Below are 18,522 nucleotides of genomic sequence, written 5' to 3' on the forward strand. Positions count from 1 at the left end.
GAAAAAGTGGAATTTGTATTTTTTTATTATTTTTAAATTTTTGCTATATAGCAGTATGTCTGCTTTACAGCTGTGATACTCAAATCAATGTGCTGTGCAAATTACAGAATTAGAACAGCGAGCTTAATGTAGCATCTGAAATATATTGATTTGAAATTGCTAATTTGTTGGTTTCTTCCTTTCTCTCATTCTTTGGTGGCATAGAAAAGCCCCCAGCGTTGGTCTCCAGTCTTGCAGCGCTGCAGTTTTTCTGTCCATCCGTTTACAACGGCATCATAGTCTTCCTGGGAGAACTCCTGTGGGGGAGACAGAGATTACAAGAGTACACGGTAAGCTGCTTCCTTTCCAACAATATTCATGCAAACTTCACCCAAAAATGAAAAATGTACTCACCCTCAGGTCATTCAAGATGTAGATGAGTTTGTTTCTTCATAAGAGATTTGAAATGTATCGTTATGGGTGCCGTCAGAATAAATGTCTTTAAGGCATTTTTAACTGTTGCTTCTGGATAAAATATGTGTCATCTCTTCATAATATATATGAATTGTGATGATTTTCTCTCATGATGACGGCACCCATCCATTGCAGAGCATCTCCTGTTGAGCAGGTCATTTCTTGCCATGAACAAATAAACTCATCTACATCATGGATGGCTTGCATTGAAAGGTTGGGAGCATTAGCATTTTTGGGTGAACTACTTCTTAAATGAAATTGAAACATGTCTTCAGTACCTTCAACTAAAAAGGGGAAAATATTTCCTTCAATAGCATGCAAATGTGAGGTTGTAAATGTAATGCAGGAGTATGTGTTTACCTGTATAAACTCATCTTTCATCTCCTCGGCTCTCTGCAGTTCAGCCTTTATGACTTGAATAAATTGCTCTGTTCTGTCCTCAGCACGAACATTCCTGAATCCCACCTCAATCAGGAACTAAAAACACACACAAACAAACACACTTTGGCCCTGTGCCAGCTTTGTTGGCATAGCCAGCGTTGACTGATATTAGTATTAAATAATAAATTAATAATAAACTTCAGTGAAAAGAAGCTTTAATGGTACACTATGATTTTATGTGGTCTGTACTTGTCCGTATCTCTGAGGTGTGTAGAGGATATATCCCCGCTGGTTGATGTAATCCTGAAACGCTGGAGACCAAGGCTTCTCTCCACAGCAGTAGTCACTGATCAGAAGTTTCCCGCCTGGCTTCAGCCATGACTGAAACACACACATTAAAAGTACGGTTTACCTCAAAATACATATTCTTTCATCAGGTACTTCTAAGACAATATCTCATTCGTCCAGTAGAGGGCAGAACATGCTAATTTTTTGCTCTTATTTCCTGAGAATTGTTTCCTCGTCAGTAATTGTTTACTGCACATCACTGCATTTGACTACTTGGTTCGAATCCTCAGTAGTTCAGCACAAATGCAAAGGCTTGTTTTTATAAGGCATACATAATGCGTCACTCATTTGAGACTTCGTAAAAAATACAAAGAAGGCTCAAGGTGAAGTTAAAACCACATACCCAAACACCTACACAGATATACTGACTGGAACAGCTACCCAATGACAGTATATTTACATCTACAACACAGATCATCATTTGTATATATAATCACACACACTTGCTCACACATACAAATATACAGTATGCTACTTCTGTGACAGGCATTAAAATAATGCACACATGCAGGCTTTACCGGTGAAAACACTCACATAAAACTTTCTGAAGAGGTCAGGTTTGTCCCTGATATGCAGAATCGTGTCTCTGCTGTAAACCACATCAAACACGGCATCAGGAAACCTTCTTTTTGTGGCATCTGACACCTCAAACTGCACCTGCAGAGGAAGGACAGACTTTATCAGGAAGTGCTGACAGTCTCTGAACTTTCTCAGAATGCAGCTCTGTTCATTCTCAAAGCTATGTGAAGCTACTAGTTGATGTATTTTGCTATGTATGTCGCTAGAATTTTCTTGGTGCTTGTCAGGGTGTTGCTATGCTAGATTAACATAGATTGTTGCTATAAAATTATGGTTATGGCTACTGTGGTACCTGATCTGTTTTGAGCAGTTTGATGGGTTTTGCTATGTGGTTGCCAGGGTGTTGCTATGCAATTTCTAGGTTGTTATAGGTGGTTTCTACAGTGTTGATGTGTAGTTACTGAGCTGCTCTGAGCAGTTTGATGGGTTTTGCTACATACATTTGCTTTGGGGTTGCTATAGTGATCTGGGTGGTTACCACGGTGATATTATGTCATTGCAAAACTATTCTGAGGTGTTGCTTTTGCTATGGAGTTACAAGTTTGTTATGGTTGGTTGTCAGTGTTTTAATGCAGTTGCAAAGCTGTTCTGAGTAGTTTGCTGCATTTTATATGGTTACCAGGGTATTGTGAGTGGTTGCCAGGGTGTTGCTTGGTTTTTCATGAAAAACTCAACATACTAATAGCACTTTCTCCTTGATGGCTCTCTCCATCGCGATCTCCACCATGTTTAATGACAGGTCCATGCCCAGAACCTCCACCCCAAAGGTCTGTCATTAAAAAAATTATTCAGTAAATTAGCAATTAATCATATCACAGTAATCATTAACTACAACTTTGAATGATCATGTAAATGTGCTCAGAATGAACCACACTAAAACAGAAAAAACTGAATTCATGTATGATAATATTTAATTGTTTTAATGATCTTGAGAAATACACAATTAAAGAAATAATTCACCCAAAAATTAAAATTCTGTCATAATTTACTCTAATTCCTTTGTTCTACTGAACACAAAGGAAGATATTTTAAAGAAAGTTTGTAACCAGGCTGTTTTGAGTCACCACTGAGTTCCATAGTACTCCACAGAATTTTAATTTTTGGGTGAACTATTGCTTTAAGGAAGGTAAAACATGTTCTGAAGCAACACATAAATCCATAACCTGTCAACCTTTGGCTCACCTTGGCCATGTAGAAATCTCCACCTCCAATCCCACAACCCACATCAAGAACCTTCTGTCCGGCAGTCAAGTTCAGCGTATCAACCAACTCCTAATATTATCAAAGACATTGAGAGAAAACAAACTATTAATTATTCACTAAAATGATGATTTAACAGTGAGAATTAAGAGATCGGTAGTTCTCCACTGCTGAGATATGAGCCAAAAGAGATGAATCCTCAGAACAGAAATAAAATATATTAATTAATGATTCTTCTAGAATCTAGATGATAGGTTCGAAAACACTATTAATTCGTTCAGGAAGGTACAAAATAAGTGTCCACCTGTATGAATGAATGAGTCATTATGTCACCAAGCCAGCAGAGGGAGCCCTGACCTCTGGGTGATCTGCATTCACTCCCTCTGCGACAACTTCCTGTTCCAGGACTATAAATACTGCAGCAAGCCACTCAACTGCAGGTTGCATTGTTTCGCTTGTTTCTTTGTTAGATCGCTCATGGATTATTGTTTCTGGTTTCCCTGGTTTTGACCCTGTCTGTTTTTCGGTTTTCTGATTGTTTGCTGCCTGACCTGACCACCGCCTGTCTCTGGATTTTGTGTTTGCCTCATCTCTGATACTCCTGTTTGCCCTGTTTGACAATTTATTAATGATTTATTAAAAAATGCATATTCATTTCTGAACGAAACAAGCATCTTTACCAATGAGCTCTTGACTCATTCATTCGCGATGCACTCTAAAACATTGATTCATAAAAATTATTAATTTTTTAAAAACATACTAGTTTACGAAACAAGTGATATACTGTTCGTATTAACAATTTTTTTTATAGCATAGTTCATTTGACTTAATAATTATACGTTCATGTGGAAATCAGTGAACTGAACGATTTGTTCTAAACCAACTTTCACTTATTCACTGAACTGCTGGACTGTTATTATTATGTAGCCTAACTTACAGACTTGTTAATACCCTTTACTCTCAATGAAAGAAAAAAATCTCACAATGGTCACAGAAATAACTTTAATCTGACAAAAGTAATAATAAATAAAATTCTATAAATGTTAACCAATGAAAGTCAGACATTGTTTTTCAACCATGCTTCAACAGAATTATTAAAAAAAAATAAACTCATGAAACAGACCTGACAAAAATGATGGTACCCTAACTTAATATTTTGTTGCGCAACCTTTGAGGCAATCACTGCAATCAAACGCTTCCTGTAACTGTCAATGAGACTTCTGCACCTCTCAGCAGGTATTTTGGCCCACTCCTCATGAGCAAACTGCTCCAGTTGTGTCCGGTTTGATTTCCAGACTGCATGTTTCAGCTCCTTCCAAAGATGCTCAATAGGATTGAGGTCAGGGCTCATAGAAGGCCACTTTACAATAGTTTTTTTTCCTCTTAGCCATTCTTGGGTGTTTTTAGCGGTTATTGTCCTGTTGCAAGACCCATGACCTGCGACTGAGACCAAGCTTACACTTAGTACATAGAATTCCTTGATAGTCTTGAGATTTCATTGTACCCTGCACAGATTCAAGACACCCTTAACAGAGCCTCCTCCATGTTTCACAGTAGGGACAATATGCTTCATTTTTTCGCTTACAGCTGATGTGCCTTGGCAAAAACTGATCTGTCCACAGGACATTCTCCCAGAAGCTTTGTGGCTTGTCAACATGTAGTTTGGCATATTCCAGTCTTGCTTTTTTATGATTCGTTTTCAACAATTGTCCTCCTTGGTCGTCTCCCATGTAGTCCACTTTGGCTCAAACAACGATGGTGCGATCTGACACTGATGTTCCTTGAGCAAAGTTCACCTTAATCTCTTTAGTAGTCTTTCTAGGCTCTTTTGTTACCATCGATTATCCGCCTCTTAGATTTGTCATCAATTTACAAGGAGGTTGGCTACAGTCCCATGGATCTAAACTTCTGAATAATATGTGCAACTTAGTCACAGGAACATCTAGTTGCTTGGAGATGGTCTTATAGCCTTTACCTTTAACATGCTTGTCTATAATTTTCTTTCTGATCTCTTGAGACAACTCTTTCCTTTGCTTCTGTCGGTGTGGTAACATATCACCAAACAACACAGTGATTACCTGGAGCCATATACCCAATGGCTGATTACAAGGTTGTAGACACCTTGATGCTAATTAGTGGAACACCTTGAATTAACATGTCCCTTTGGTCACATTATTTTCAGTGTTTTCTAGGGTACCATCATTTTTGTCCATGCCTGTTTCTGTGAGTTTATTTTTTTAAATAATTCTGTTGAAGCATGGTTGAAAAACAATGTCTGACTTTCAAACATTTATAGAATTTTTATTTATTATTACTGAGATAACTTATTTCTGTGACCATTGTGACTTTTCTTTCATTGACCAAAGAACCAAAATTTTGTCCACGTCTTATATTCTTACACTCTCAGAAAAAGCTAGTCTACAAAAGCTACTGAGGCAGTATCTTAAATGCTAACAATTTAAGTACTATTAGCCTACTTTTTCGGTATTATTATTTTAAGTATCTTAATGTTATTAATATGAATCTTTCAGGGGTATTAAAGGTAAAGTATTTTTGAAAAGGTAGATTGTAATTAATAAAAATAATTCTTCTTTCTTTGCATTTTTAATAAAGTTGAATAAAGACGATGCATGATGCTCCAAATTCTGCATCCCTGACCCTGGTCGTGTTGAATCCACCTGTGCTGACATCTCCTGATCCGAACATCTTCTCATAACGTAAGATTTCTCTTCTGGCGTACTGCTGGTTATCCAAAAACTCCTTGAATGTGGAAAAGCCACCCTCATGCTGCTGTACAACATCACGCCGAACTTTCTGCATGAGCCAGCACAACTGGTTGTAGTAGTTCTTCATCTAAGACAAAGAATTTCCATTTCAGTTTATTATACTGAGTTCACGTCTTTAAAATAGTTTGCTGACTAACTGGTTTACCTTCACATAGGTCTGAAGTGTCTTATGAAGCACCATGTCAAACCCATAGCATTTCGTCTCTGTCTGATCTGATTCATCCAGCAAGAGTAAAGTCATGAGGTGGTTGTAGCAAGCAGGGCTTCTGTAGTGCGTGGGGTTAAAATCTCGCTTACAGTCACCTGTGGACATCAAAAAGACATTGAAATGTATAGAAAAACTTTTACAATAATAAATAATCTTCATTTGTCATGGTGTGGCTCAGGGAGGAGGACTCGGTGAGAATATAACTTTTAACCTTCTACACACTAACAAATAATACTGCTACAGGCAGGCAGGCAGACAGAATAACCACACTTAACTAGGATGCTAAGATGAGCTATGATGAAGACGATGCTATTGTGATGAAGACCAGACGAAGAACACTCAACAAACAGGAACTTATATACACAAAAGAAATTAACTAAATTAACTGAACACACGTGAACCTAATGACACAATCAACGGAAGACAGAAAGTAGGTCACAACGAGCACATGGAACATCAAAACAGTCCAAATACGTAGCATTAAACCCCCCTCCTGGGAAGGTGCATCCTCCCAATGAAAACAGAAACGGAAAAACAGGAATTTCTGAGGTTCTGGTGGAGGACGGGCCACCAGGAGGGGGGTTGCAAATGGAGACAAACACAGAGTCCAGGGAGGAACGGACGGAGGGAGGAGCCAGGAGGAAATCCGTGGGATCCAGAGCACAGACCAGAAGATCCACGGTGGAGCCAACGGAGGGAGGAGCCATGGAAGAGGAATGGCCATCGACTGCATGGGGCCGACCGGCGGCAGGAGCTGGTGGACTGATGGGCCACGGTGGAGAGGAGGGAGCTAGGAGCCAAGGGGGAGCCGGGGTCTACGGGCCGATGTGGAAGTCCTCGGAGGTTGGACGACGAGGTGAGGGATCCTACACCATCGATGATGATGGTGACAGGCAGACCCATGGCGAGCCCCAGCAACAGATGATAAAATGAGGGTGAGCATAAGGGCTGCTGGGAGACATTGACAGCGGCGGGATATGGTGGGAGGTTGGGTAAACTTTGTGCGCAGTCACTGGAGGGCGCGCTGGAGGCACCAGCACTGGAGGGGCCGCTGGAGGGGCGATCACTGGAGGACGCCCTTGGGGTACAGTCTCTGGAGGGCGCCCTTGAGGTAGGGACTCAGGACGCTTGATGGGCCAGCGGGGATTCAGGACAGCTGGATGGAAACCAGTGGGGATTCAGGATTCCTGGACGAAACCAGCAGGAACTCGGGACACTGGGCTGACTCCGAATGCATAAAGAACCTGCACAGCTGGTTCGATTGACTACCCCGAATATTAATGAGATTGCAATTAAGGCTTTGACTCGCAGATTGTGTGAGCTCTCCATGCAGGGGCATTTGATGCTCAACGGATGAAGGCTCCTGCAATGATGCAATTTAATGTGAATGCACGCCCAAAACAAGCAGCAGTGTCTAAAGTCTGTTTCTATTGTGGAAAACCTAGGCATTTCGCCAAGAATTGTCGAAAAAAAGACTGGATTGGATGGTTTCAGGCCCCGGCCTGAAGTCCCAAACCCTCAGCAGCAGAAACAAAACCTGCAATATCCCACAGGTTGGAATCCCCGCTAGGAGTCAGCCCTCTCATAATGCATATTCAGTGATCTTTATTAAATACCCTATGTAAATGGCGGATTGGTGGTTGTCACTTTAAATTTGCTTTACGCATTGAAGGGCGGGGTAAGGCAGGTGGTCAGATCAACAGAACAGCGAAGATTCATGTTTCTCCTAAGTTTATAGGGATAAAATTTTGGGTTTTTTTACGGTGAAAGGGGCCTTTAATTTAATTTGATTTCAACTTAGTATCCTTTGGTAGAGCGGAGCAAGGTATGTAAAGTTGACCTATATTTTGTATTTTGTAATTTCTTCAAGTTCACATGAGCTCTGCTTTATTTAATGGTTGTTTCTACCGTCTTTATTATTTAAATAGTTATTTTTTCATGTTTCTTTGCAAACGTGAACTTTATTTATCCTATTTGTCTGTATATGTATTCATTTGTTTTCATTGTTTCTTTGTGTAGTTTAGGAAGTTGTAGGAATAAAGAGAGAACTTGAAGCACCCGTCAGAAACTCTCTGTCTCTCTTGTTTGTGAGAACCAAAGGGCAGCTACACCCTAATACTCCGTCTGTTTTGCCTTTCATTGAATTGTTCGATGTGAGATGACACCAACACTACCGGTGATGTCTAAAGATGATCTCTCTTTGTTTAAAATGCATGCATTTGCAATAATTCCTGATGCTCTGTGTTGCTTTTTGGTACGAGATTTGCTGCATAAACTTGGTGCTCATATTACATTTGACAATAGTTCTCTGCAACTCATGTATCCTCCTGTCTATTCTCTCACTGTCAATGCAGGAAGTGCTCCTTTGGAGAACACAGCTGCATCTGCAGCCATACTGGAACTGACTGCTGTTAACCCTCGACTATGGGCGGCGCATAAAGATGAAGCAGGCCTTATTAATGCTACAAGGCTACTCTGCTCAAATGCACACCAATTTATTGTAAACAATACCCTCTCTCCAAGGAAAAGGAAGATGGAATTCAGCCTGTTATTGAACAGTTACTGGCTCAAGGCATTCTAATTCATACTCATTCACCCTACAATATGCCAATTAATCCAATTAAAAGGCTAATGGTTCTTGGCGATTAACACAGGATTTAAGAAAAATTAATGAATTGATTAAGCCATTAGCTCCTATTGTACCTGATGTGCATACAATACTTAATTCTATTCCTCATTTACATGCTTATTTCACAGTCACTGATCTGTGCTCTGCATTTTTTTCTGTTCCCGTAGATCCTGAAACGCAGCCACTGTTTGCATTCACCTTTGACCACACCCAATATACATTTCAGTGACTCCCCATGGGTCTGACTGATGCGCCCTCCTGGTTCTCCGCAGCAGTGCACGAGACGCTCAAGGATGCACAACTACCTCCAGACACCTATTTGCTGCAGTATGTGGATGACCTGTTAGTTATCGGAGCCTCTGAGGTCTCATGTGCTGCTGCCTCCACCATTGTATGCAATATTTTAGCAGAGATCAGTTTTAAGGCATCCAAAGAGTTCAAAGGAGGGTCAAATATCTTGGACATGAACTGTTGCAAGACACAATAAAACTGTCTGAAGAGCACATCAAGGCCATTGCTACATATATAAGCATCCTTCTATGAAGAAGCAAATGCAAAGCTTCTTGGGCCTAGTGAAGTATTGCAGAGCGTGGGTGCCAAATTGTTCCTTGTATGACAAAATCCTGAGAGCGGCCACCTTACAGGACTCTGATGACATTACATGGACGACTAAAATGGACCACACATTCAGTCACTTGCAAGCTTCCTTGAATAAGCCACCTGCTCTTGGCTTATGTGCATATGGCTCAGGAACATGGGGGTAATTTTCTGTGGCATATTTGTCAAAAACATTGGATTCCTTGGCAAAGGGGCTTGTTTGCGTGCAGTGGCTGCTACAGTGATCATGGTACAGGACGCAGAGCATATTGTTCTATCACATCCATTGACTGTACATACTTCCCATCAGGTAGGCGCTATTATGCAAAACATTTCTACTCAGCATATGACTGCTCAAAGCTTTCAGGTTACGAAGTAATACTATTAGCAATGCTACTGCTAATTTAACCCTGAAACCAACCTCTATTGCCCACTGTCCTACTTTATGTTTGCATAAATTGTTAACACAGGGTAAATTTGAGGAGACGGATCACGACTGCCTGACCAGGATTCAAGTTTCTATGTCTTGCAGGCCAGATGTGTCTGCATCTGTCCTGGAGGAGGGGAATCATTGGTATGTAGATGGATCATGCTATAAACCAAATGATAACGAATACTGGTGTGCCTACTCAATTGCTGAATTACTTGATCGCATAATTGAGGCGTACGTGTGGTGGCGGAGTTAATTCATGCAGCTCAGCTACCATCCAAACTGGCTGTGATAAAGGTAGCTGGGCATGCATCGGGAGATTCAGATAAGGCAAAAGGAAACAGATTATCAGATGAAGTAGCAAAGTGGGCAGCCAAAGAGGTAATATTAAGTCCACATGTAGACAAAGCAGGCACAGATGTGCTTATGTTGTCTTTTGTGTTAACTGATGATTTGGATATTAAGCTGTTACAGGCTAACCCTACAAAAGCTGATTTAACAAATGAGCAAATGAGGTGAAACCGGGTCCAATAAAATCACATTTTTAACTTATTTTAAACAAAAGTAATGAAAAAAAAAACACAACAAAATCGCAAAATAAATTCTAAATATAATTAAAAATAAAAATAAAATGTAAAAAAAATATAATAGCATTTCAATTATGCTAAATGCTACACTATATGAAAGAAAAAAATCTCTAGTAATTGTTAACAAAATGCAATTACTAATTTGGATCCGATTTTTTTGACAAATTTTTTATTAATAATGATAATAATAATAATAATAATAATAATAAAACAGTGCCATGAAGTGTCAGATTATAGGGTGTTGTTTCTCTAACCTGACTGGTGAAAGCAGGACTCTCTGAAGAACAGGTATCCTCCTGGGCGGAGCCACGTGAGGAACTTCTCAGCCAATGACTTCAGCTCCTGATCACTCAGATACATCAACAGCCAACTACAGAAGACCATGTCAAAACTGAAACAGAAAATGTCAGAGAGATGAAGTGAAAATCAAATGAGATGGGCTGCATCCTCTTAGATCTTTTTATACCCAATGAATCTGAAATCGAATATTAAAAATCATCTAAAAAAAACCTTTTTCTGTTATAAAGAAACTTTTGTCAAAAGATTCCACAGATGTGAAATGCTCTTCATGGAGCCCTCAGTGCTAATAAAGAAGCTTTATATCGAAGAGTAAAGCTGTTAACTCTTGTACGCTAACAGTTGGCATACTGTATTCACATTTACTATTTACTTTTTTTCTAGGAAAATGGATTAAAAATACTCCTCAGGGGTGTATCCAAACATTTTGCTAGTCAGTGCTTTGTAAAATGAGAATCATAGCAGTGACACTCTTAGCCTATTTGCCTAAAAAATGTCTTTATCTAGGCAAAAGGTTAATCCAAGATACACTGGCAACTCTAACAACGGGAAAAGACAAGAAAATAACTAAACTAAGAAAACCGAGACCAGACACAAGACTATGAAAACAAGAAACGGGCCCCGTAAAGCAGCTATCACTAGTAGAGGTAAATAAGTAGAAAAATGCTGAAGACTAAACAGAAAATAAACACTAAACAATACTCTGCGGTAAGTGAGGGTGAGGCCGGAGACGGAGTCCAGGGTGGTGTACAACAGTCTGGGTGGTCAAAAGTCAATATGATGGAATAATGACATCTTGAGGTGAACACAGAAGTTCATAGACCAAATTCATGACATCTGGAGACTCTAGGTATATTGGTAAATGGTGGCACTATAAAGTGTTTCTGATGCTTTTATTCTTGGTCTAACACCTAGCTATTCATTTTAAGTCGTATGCCATTAATATATTGGTCCAACTTTATATTAGGTGGCCTTAACTACTATTTACCCACATTTAAATTATAATCTGGTACAATGCACTTAATTTGTACCTACAAGTTTCGCTTATATTTAAAAAAAAAATACCTATATGTAGTTACATCTGTTATAATTTTCTGTAATAACATAATTACATTGTTGACCTATCCCTTACACCTTAACTAACCATTAAACCTACTCATATCACCAAACCTGTTTCTAAATTTAATTTTGTTGCTAATCACACCTTAATTTTGTGATTTCTAAATTATTGCATCATCCTTCTCATGGGTACTTCATAATTTTCATATATAAATCATAATTACATTCAAAATGAATAGCAGTTGTTGAAATTGACGTGGTTTAGTATTGGTAAAATCAGAATATTGGCTGGCCTAATAATCCTGCACACACTGTAGCTGTGTTTATGTGGCTGAATATACACAAGTACCTGTGTTTAGGGAAGTCCAGCTTTGTGACATCAGCTTGGATGAATTCAGCGTGGCCCAGGTGACTGTTGTCCTTTCTGTTCTTTTCCACAAACTTCTCCATGAAATCCACAGCAGTCACGTGACGAGCCTTGCCAATGAGGTGACGCGTGAAACGACTGAAAAGAGGTCATAATAACAATTCAGCAAATAAAGCAATAAAAGCTTAGTACTGGCCAAGAAACAGATCACCTGACCATTTGACCATTCGATTAGTTTCCACAAGATTTTCACTGAGACATATAATTACATTGCGGCATATAATTATATACTACAGTGAGTATTGTTTAATTAATGCTCCTTGTTGTAAGGAAGGCACAAAGGTTGAGTTGGAATCCATGCACAGAAGTTTAATAAGGGCAAGGCGATGCACAGAGTGATAGGCGGGCAGAGAGTCAGCAACAAATAAAGCAGTCCGCTCAGTTAATAAATACAGAGGAATATCCAGAGGCAATAGGCAGGCAATAGGTCAAAACCAGAATACAGTCCAATCAGGCAAACAATACAAGAATCAAAAACACAGTTTACCAGATATGGTAATGATAATGTTAATGGTAATGGTAATGGCCATGGCATGATGTATTAGAAGCAGAGAGAGTGCTAGAACTCCGGTGAGAGCTCCCTCTGCTGGCTAGATGTTACACTTGTTTGACATGTTTGAATCTTCTACCTTGTTGAATCTCACATAAGGTAAAAATTAATTGGTTTAGTTATTTTCAATTAATGTAAATGCCTATGTTTCCATGAAATGATCTTGCAATTTTTATAGTGCTGTTTGTATATATTATATATATCTTAAATATATCCTAAATAATAAGTATGTTCATACTATGGTAATGTACAACGATTTCATTTCTAACATTAAATCTATTTTTTTAATAACATTATTATCTTTATGCAAATGTGATCACTGACCCGATTCCAGCACCGAGTTCCAGCACATCAGAACCAGCCAGAGGAGGAAGCAGGGACAGAATCTCTGGCAGCTCGTGTTGGGTCAGTTCCTGAGCGTTTGAATCTAGCATCATCTCCTCTACTGTTGCAGACTTGGAACGTTCTTTCCAGAACTTCGTCATCATGTTTCGCTCGGTTTCTGTGGAGACAAATCCCGTCAGGTAAGGACACTGAGGATATTTCTGTTTCTATAGATTTTCTACTCATGGTTACTTTTACAAAAACCGAGTACTCTATTAAAAAAAGAGGTTTCCATGTTTTGAAAAAAAGAGAAAAAAAAAGTTAAGTAACACATTGAATTAAATATATAATTCTGAAGTAGTTTTGTAGATTAGGTTTATTTTGGTGGTTTATATTGCATAATTCTTATGTAAAATAAGTGATAATTTCCTTTTTTTTATGATTTATATGTTCTCTTAATGACATGTTCTCCAGACATCTGACCATCTCCTATATACTGTATTATATTGCATTATATTGTATTATTAAACAACAACATTATTTTAAAGTTCTATTCTGTAAGGCTAAACTGAGAAATGTCTGAATAAAGAGCAATAAAGATACAAGCAATATTTGACAAAATACTGGCATTGAGGAAAGAAAATGTTCTCACCCTGACATCAGTATTTAAAAACCCATAATTAAACTATAATGATCTAATTACAAACTACGTAACTCCAAAGTGAGTTATGTGTAATGACTCTGAAGTTATTCAAGTTTCATTTCTTCATCTCAATGTTGACATAGGAAAAAATGTCCATGTGTTTTTGTCCTACCTTCTTCCATTATCAGTGAAATAGAATAAAATCACAAAACGGAATATCCAGATCAAATCAAACTCTTTAGCACCAGAACAGTTTGATCAGTCAGTCTCTTTAACCAGTCACACGCGCTGTCCTGTCCCGGTCTATATTACTCAGGACTGGATGTGCATTCCTCCAGGCATCATTTACAGACGGTTAGAGAGGGAGGCGTCAAACCGGAATAACACCATATTCTTACAGTTTCTGATTGGAGAAATGGAGAAGAGAGAGAGACGCCTACATGCTCCTCCTCGGTCCAGAATCCAGATGCCTGGTAATGGTTTAATGATTGTTTGGTCTTTTAAAAGCTGCAAAAAGTAAAGAGAAAAGGTTAAAAATCACTTATATGTATTTATCCTCAGATTAGTCTTATTGCATGACAGGTTTTTGATTTCCCTGCCTCACTTTTCGCTATGCTCTCTTATTGCATGACAGGTTTTGATTTCGCCCTGGTCATTTCCTCCCTGGGCCAAACTCTGAGTGGTGCCTAAGGGACCATGAGATGCTTGAGGGCGTGTGAGGGCAGAGTCGTCACCTGAAAGAACAACATTAAAGCAAGCACTGTAGAAATCACATCAGCGATATGTACAGTCTCTTTAAGTATCAGCGTTCTGTGCCGCTGCAGTTTCTGGTCAGGTGTGTCCATCTGCACCGGCTGTGGTGATATTCAGCCTGTAGGATTACTTTGATGTACCAGGTCCGTTGAGTTGATCAAACATGAGTTGAAAGCATCGTTTTATTCTGGAGAGGTGTCTTCTCCAGTAGGTTCATTTGATCCTCCGCAAAGCTTTCAGTCACCTTCCCGTAGAAGGTGTGTCTTGCTGAATTTTTCAGGTCTCCATAAATGAAGGAATCATTCCACTGACGATTCTCCAATGAACGCAAGGCATCTAAACAACTCCTGAGTAATCAAGCAATAACCGAACACTGACTTGGGTGATGTTGTGGGTTGAAAAGGGGTTAAACAAAAGTTCACAAAGTAGCAACCATCTGTCAAGTGCGAGTGGTAAACAGGGTCTCCATTTCTGGGAATCAACTTATTTAATGGACAGGTCTCAAGTGGTTTCCAGATTATTTACTACCACTAAATGTTACAATTTGGATTTAGGTTCTTGGTCTGAGTGAATAATAGGGAAGTAACAAAATCAATAAAACCAGTATATTTACCGGTGATATGCAAAATTTAAATAAAACATAGAATTAAACATAGAAATACACAATTTCATTTTTCATTTCATTTTCCTATATCAATAGTTTCATTTAAAAAGCATTAATGCAAACCTTAGAATTTAACTAGGTCAAAAACAGCAGAAAGAAATTTAAAATCTGTAATTCAGTTTCTTCAATCTTTCTCCTCAATCATTCAGTAATTCATTTCATGTGCAGGCCAGTCACACTTGATAATAATGTAAAGTTGATTGTTCACTTGAATGAATTTGTATAGTCATTAGACATGTGCCACAAACTAGTGGGCCCCCTAGCTTACAACAATGCCAATGACCGGACATAAGTGTTTGTCCTAGGAGACCAGCTGCATTGCTGAATAGGTCTCAATTCAAAATCTGAGTCACTGTTGTGTGACTGTGGCCATGTCCTATGCGCCTTACAAAATTCACATACAGTAAGTTCATAAAACCATAAGATTGCACAAATGTTTTGAAATGAAATTTAAAAAATTATTTAATTTAACCTCTATGTGTGAAATTATGTGTGGAGGCTTTTAGGCTTTTAGTTATATTATATTTAAATGTAACTGCTGATCCCTCTAGTTGTGATTAAATTCATGAGACCTGTTTGGCCAGAACAGACTCACGACACATCTGGGCTAGTCTAGGTATTAGTCAGAGGCTACCCCATAGAACGCTTATCTTAGCCCTAAGTAATAGCATGCTAAGCCAGAAGTCAAGATCTCAAAAAAATACCTCCGGCTCCGTCCACTGATCTTTGATCTGACCCACCCTAGCACGCCAACAATGTGGAAAACCTACTAGAAAAATAATTTCAAACAATATTATAAATTAACCAAGATTAACGTTTATTTTGGCAGGCCAGAATATTTTCCAAATTGGTTTAATTCATAAACATTTGCACAACTGATCAGCAGTACATAAACATAACAAAGATAAAACAATCAAAAAAGGTCATTATACCTGGTCTTTAGAAAGAACATAGTGTGGTGTATGGGGGACACACTACGGGCAGATCTGTTTATAGAATCACGCCTTGTTGTGTTTTGTCACTTTCCTTATATACTCAGACCAGAAAAAGAGATCCCAAATTTAGTTGTAAAAACCTTTTGGTGTTTAGGTTCCTGTGCTCCAGTGTCACACCTGGCTGGAACACGTTCAGAGACCCTAAAGGAGGACACACCTCCTTCTTCACAGAACACAGTTCTACAAAGTTCTCAATCTTTTACATAATGCAAGTGATTATTGTGAAATTGACCTTTCAAATGAGACCAAACATGAAAGTGAAGAACAATAGGTTCACAAGACACATGACACATAATGCCTTATTCCTAATGAACTTTAAGCCAAGTCTTTTGGGCAGAAGGAGGGAAGCAGGAAGAGCAGAGATGAAGAGGGTGTTGTAAAACAACAGGGAGAGATTACAAAAAACAGGTTATTTGCTCTCTTTTTGAAGTCCTTTTGTTCCTTTGGATATCCACTCTCAGATTAGTCTTATTGCAGGTTTTTGATTTCGCTCTTTTGCTATTGCGTTATATTATGCTATTGCTATTGCGCTTAATTATGAAAGCAATCGTTTTATATTCCATTTAGCAGAAAGATTCCACATTGCTGAAAACCAGCGGTCTAGTTTGCATACCACTGAATATATTAATAATATAATGTATCTTTTTTGAAGGTGTTTTTTTTTTTTTTTTTTTTTACGTTTTTGAAAGATTTATTACTAGCTAGCCAACTCTGTAATCCCTGAAATCGTTTTAATTCAAACTACTTACTACAAGAAACATAAAGACAATTGTTTTTGCACCAACACTCCATGTTTTTAGTTTGTTGTACGATTTGTATGATTTTTTGCATACTATTGAATTGTTTAAATTGAATAAACATAACTGAGCTTGTTATAATTTCTTGCAAGACGCAACGCAATATAAGGACGATTTTGATTGGCTCTTTTAAGTGACGTCAGGCATGGACGCAGGCAGCGCGCATTTTTATCTACGATGCTGGTGACTGTGAGTATGACAATAGTAAATGAGGACAATCATTACTAAATGAGTAGTGTAACAGTTAGTTTGTGAAGCTAAATGTAATTTTAGACTGTGTTTACATATCAGTTTTCGCCACATCCTTGAATCAACCGCATTCGCCACTTTTCTATTACGACACGCTCATAAGGGATCGTCACGTGTGAAATATAACACGTTTTCTATTTTTGATCAGTAATCCCCATTAAACAACCGAAAGCGTCATCTGTTGTGTTAATTAAATTCCGGGTTTGTGTATCTTCGTGGCCTTTCTGTTCAAAATATAGGCGTAGATATATCCGTAAATATAGTGCAACTTTTTATTAATGACCCATTAGAATTTCTTATGTCTTTGTGAGTATTAAACAAACTAGCTTAAATTGGAATTTGATCCTCTTTCAGCACGCAAGAAATATTAGCTTCTAGCTAAGCTACATTTCAGTTTATGCGATTCTGTTTTACGGTGGCATGCTAGATGCTTGTAGTTAAATAATTAGTTTTTGTTATCTGCTGCTAGAAAATTTGTAGATCAAAATATGTACATTTGTCTTTTCAGCTTACTAAAACAATCTAATGTTGATTTTTCTAACTCTTTAGATCCCAAGAAGTTCAAATCAAGGCTAGTCAAGATTTTCTGGAAATGTAAGTATTGCCTTTTTGTTTGTGATTTAAAAGGGACGCTTATGTCATGATTGTTTATATACAGATCAGAATCAGAATCACTTTATTGCTTATGTTTGCATGATTTGTTTATGACAAAAACTCTACAGTGCATTTTAGACAAGACTATAAAGATATGTACAACATACAAAAAATAAATGTGCAACACAGCAAATATAATTATAGCAAAAAAAATGGAAAATATACTATAAACATTCAAGTGAACAATCTTTTGAGTGTTGTGTGAAATTTGTTAAATAAATAAGTGTCGTGTTCAGGACATGGACTGCCTCAAGAAACTTTCCTGTGTCTGGCTTTACCCAGTGCTCTGTGAACCCTGTCAGATTACTGAATATTTTGGCCACCTTTTCTTGACCCTTTTTTTTTTTTTTTTTTTTTTTAATACTGTATTTTAATAGCCTTAAACATCTCAAAAATGACCACAATCTGAGGTTCAATGTCCATTTCAGCTTTGGCTTTAGCCCTGTCAGAAACTGAATATTTTGCATATTCTCAAAGACACCAAAAGGTTCAATGTCCATTTCAAGGCTGTAGCTTTGAAAGCAGTGCATATTCCACATTTCGTGCACACAAAAGCAAGCACCACCAAGATCAAAATGAAAGCATGTTTAAATTAATAGTAATAAGTTAATAGTAAGAATGGAGAGTAATGAGAATGAAAACAATGACAGTGTTGTTGACACTCAGGAGTGTGCTGAGCAGGAGTTGCTTTCAGATGAATTATGCCACAATGATGTTAATGTAGAAGCAAGTCAGACTGAATCTCAAGATTTAGGGCAACAGTTACAGCATAATTTAGCAGCTCTTTTTTTTTTTTTTTTTTTTTTTTTTTTTTAAATGCCAACCATTCTTCACATACATGTCCCAGCCACTTTTGCAAAGGAATGTAAAGGTGGTTCTTGAGAAACACTTTGGACACGCAGATGAGTCAGT

The 18,522-nt window shown here is 38.2% G+C and overlaps 1 protein-coding gene across 1 annotated transcript; it reads right to left on the bottom strand.

Annotated features, from left to right (window-relative positions):
- Positions 1-7: 7 nt before the first annotated feature.
- On the bottom strand, positions 8-13,821 carry LOC122357638 (phosphoethanolamine N-methyltransferase 3-like). The gene is made up of 12 exons (XM_043257072.1): positions 13,671-13,821; positions 12,856-13,033; positions 11,904-12,059; positions 10,453-10,589; positions 5,893-6,050; positions 5,620-5,814; positions 2,944-3,033; positions 2,441-2,530; positions 1,717-1,839; positions 1,084-1,215; positions 814-930; positions 8-296 (listed from the first exon to the last, which is right to left on the bottom strand). Exons 1-12 carry the CDS (start codon positions 13,678-13,680, stop codon positions 186-188), a joined length of 1,497 nt encoding a protein of 498 aa, XP_043113007.1. The 5' UTR covers positions 13,681-13,821; the 3' UTR covers positions 8-185.
- Positions 13,822-18,522: the final 4,701 nt, after the last annotated feature.

The sequence above is a fragment of the Puntigrus tetrazona genome, chromosome 14 (genome assembly GCF_018831695.1).
Source record: "Puntigrus tetrazona isolate hp1 chromosome 14, ASM1883169v1, whole genome shotgun sequence".
NCBI lineage: Eukaryota > Metazoa > Chordata > Actinopteri > Cypriniformes > Cyprinidae > Puntigrus > Puntigrus tetrazona.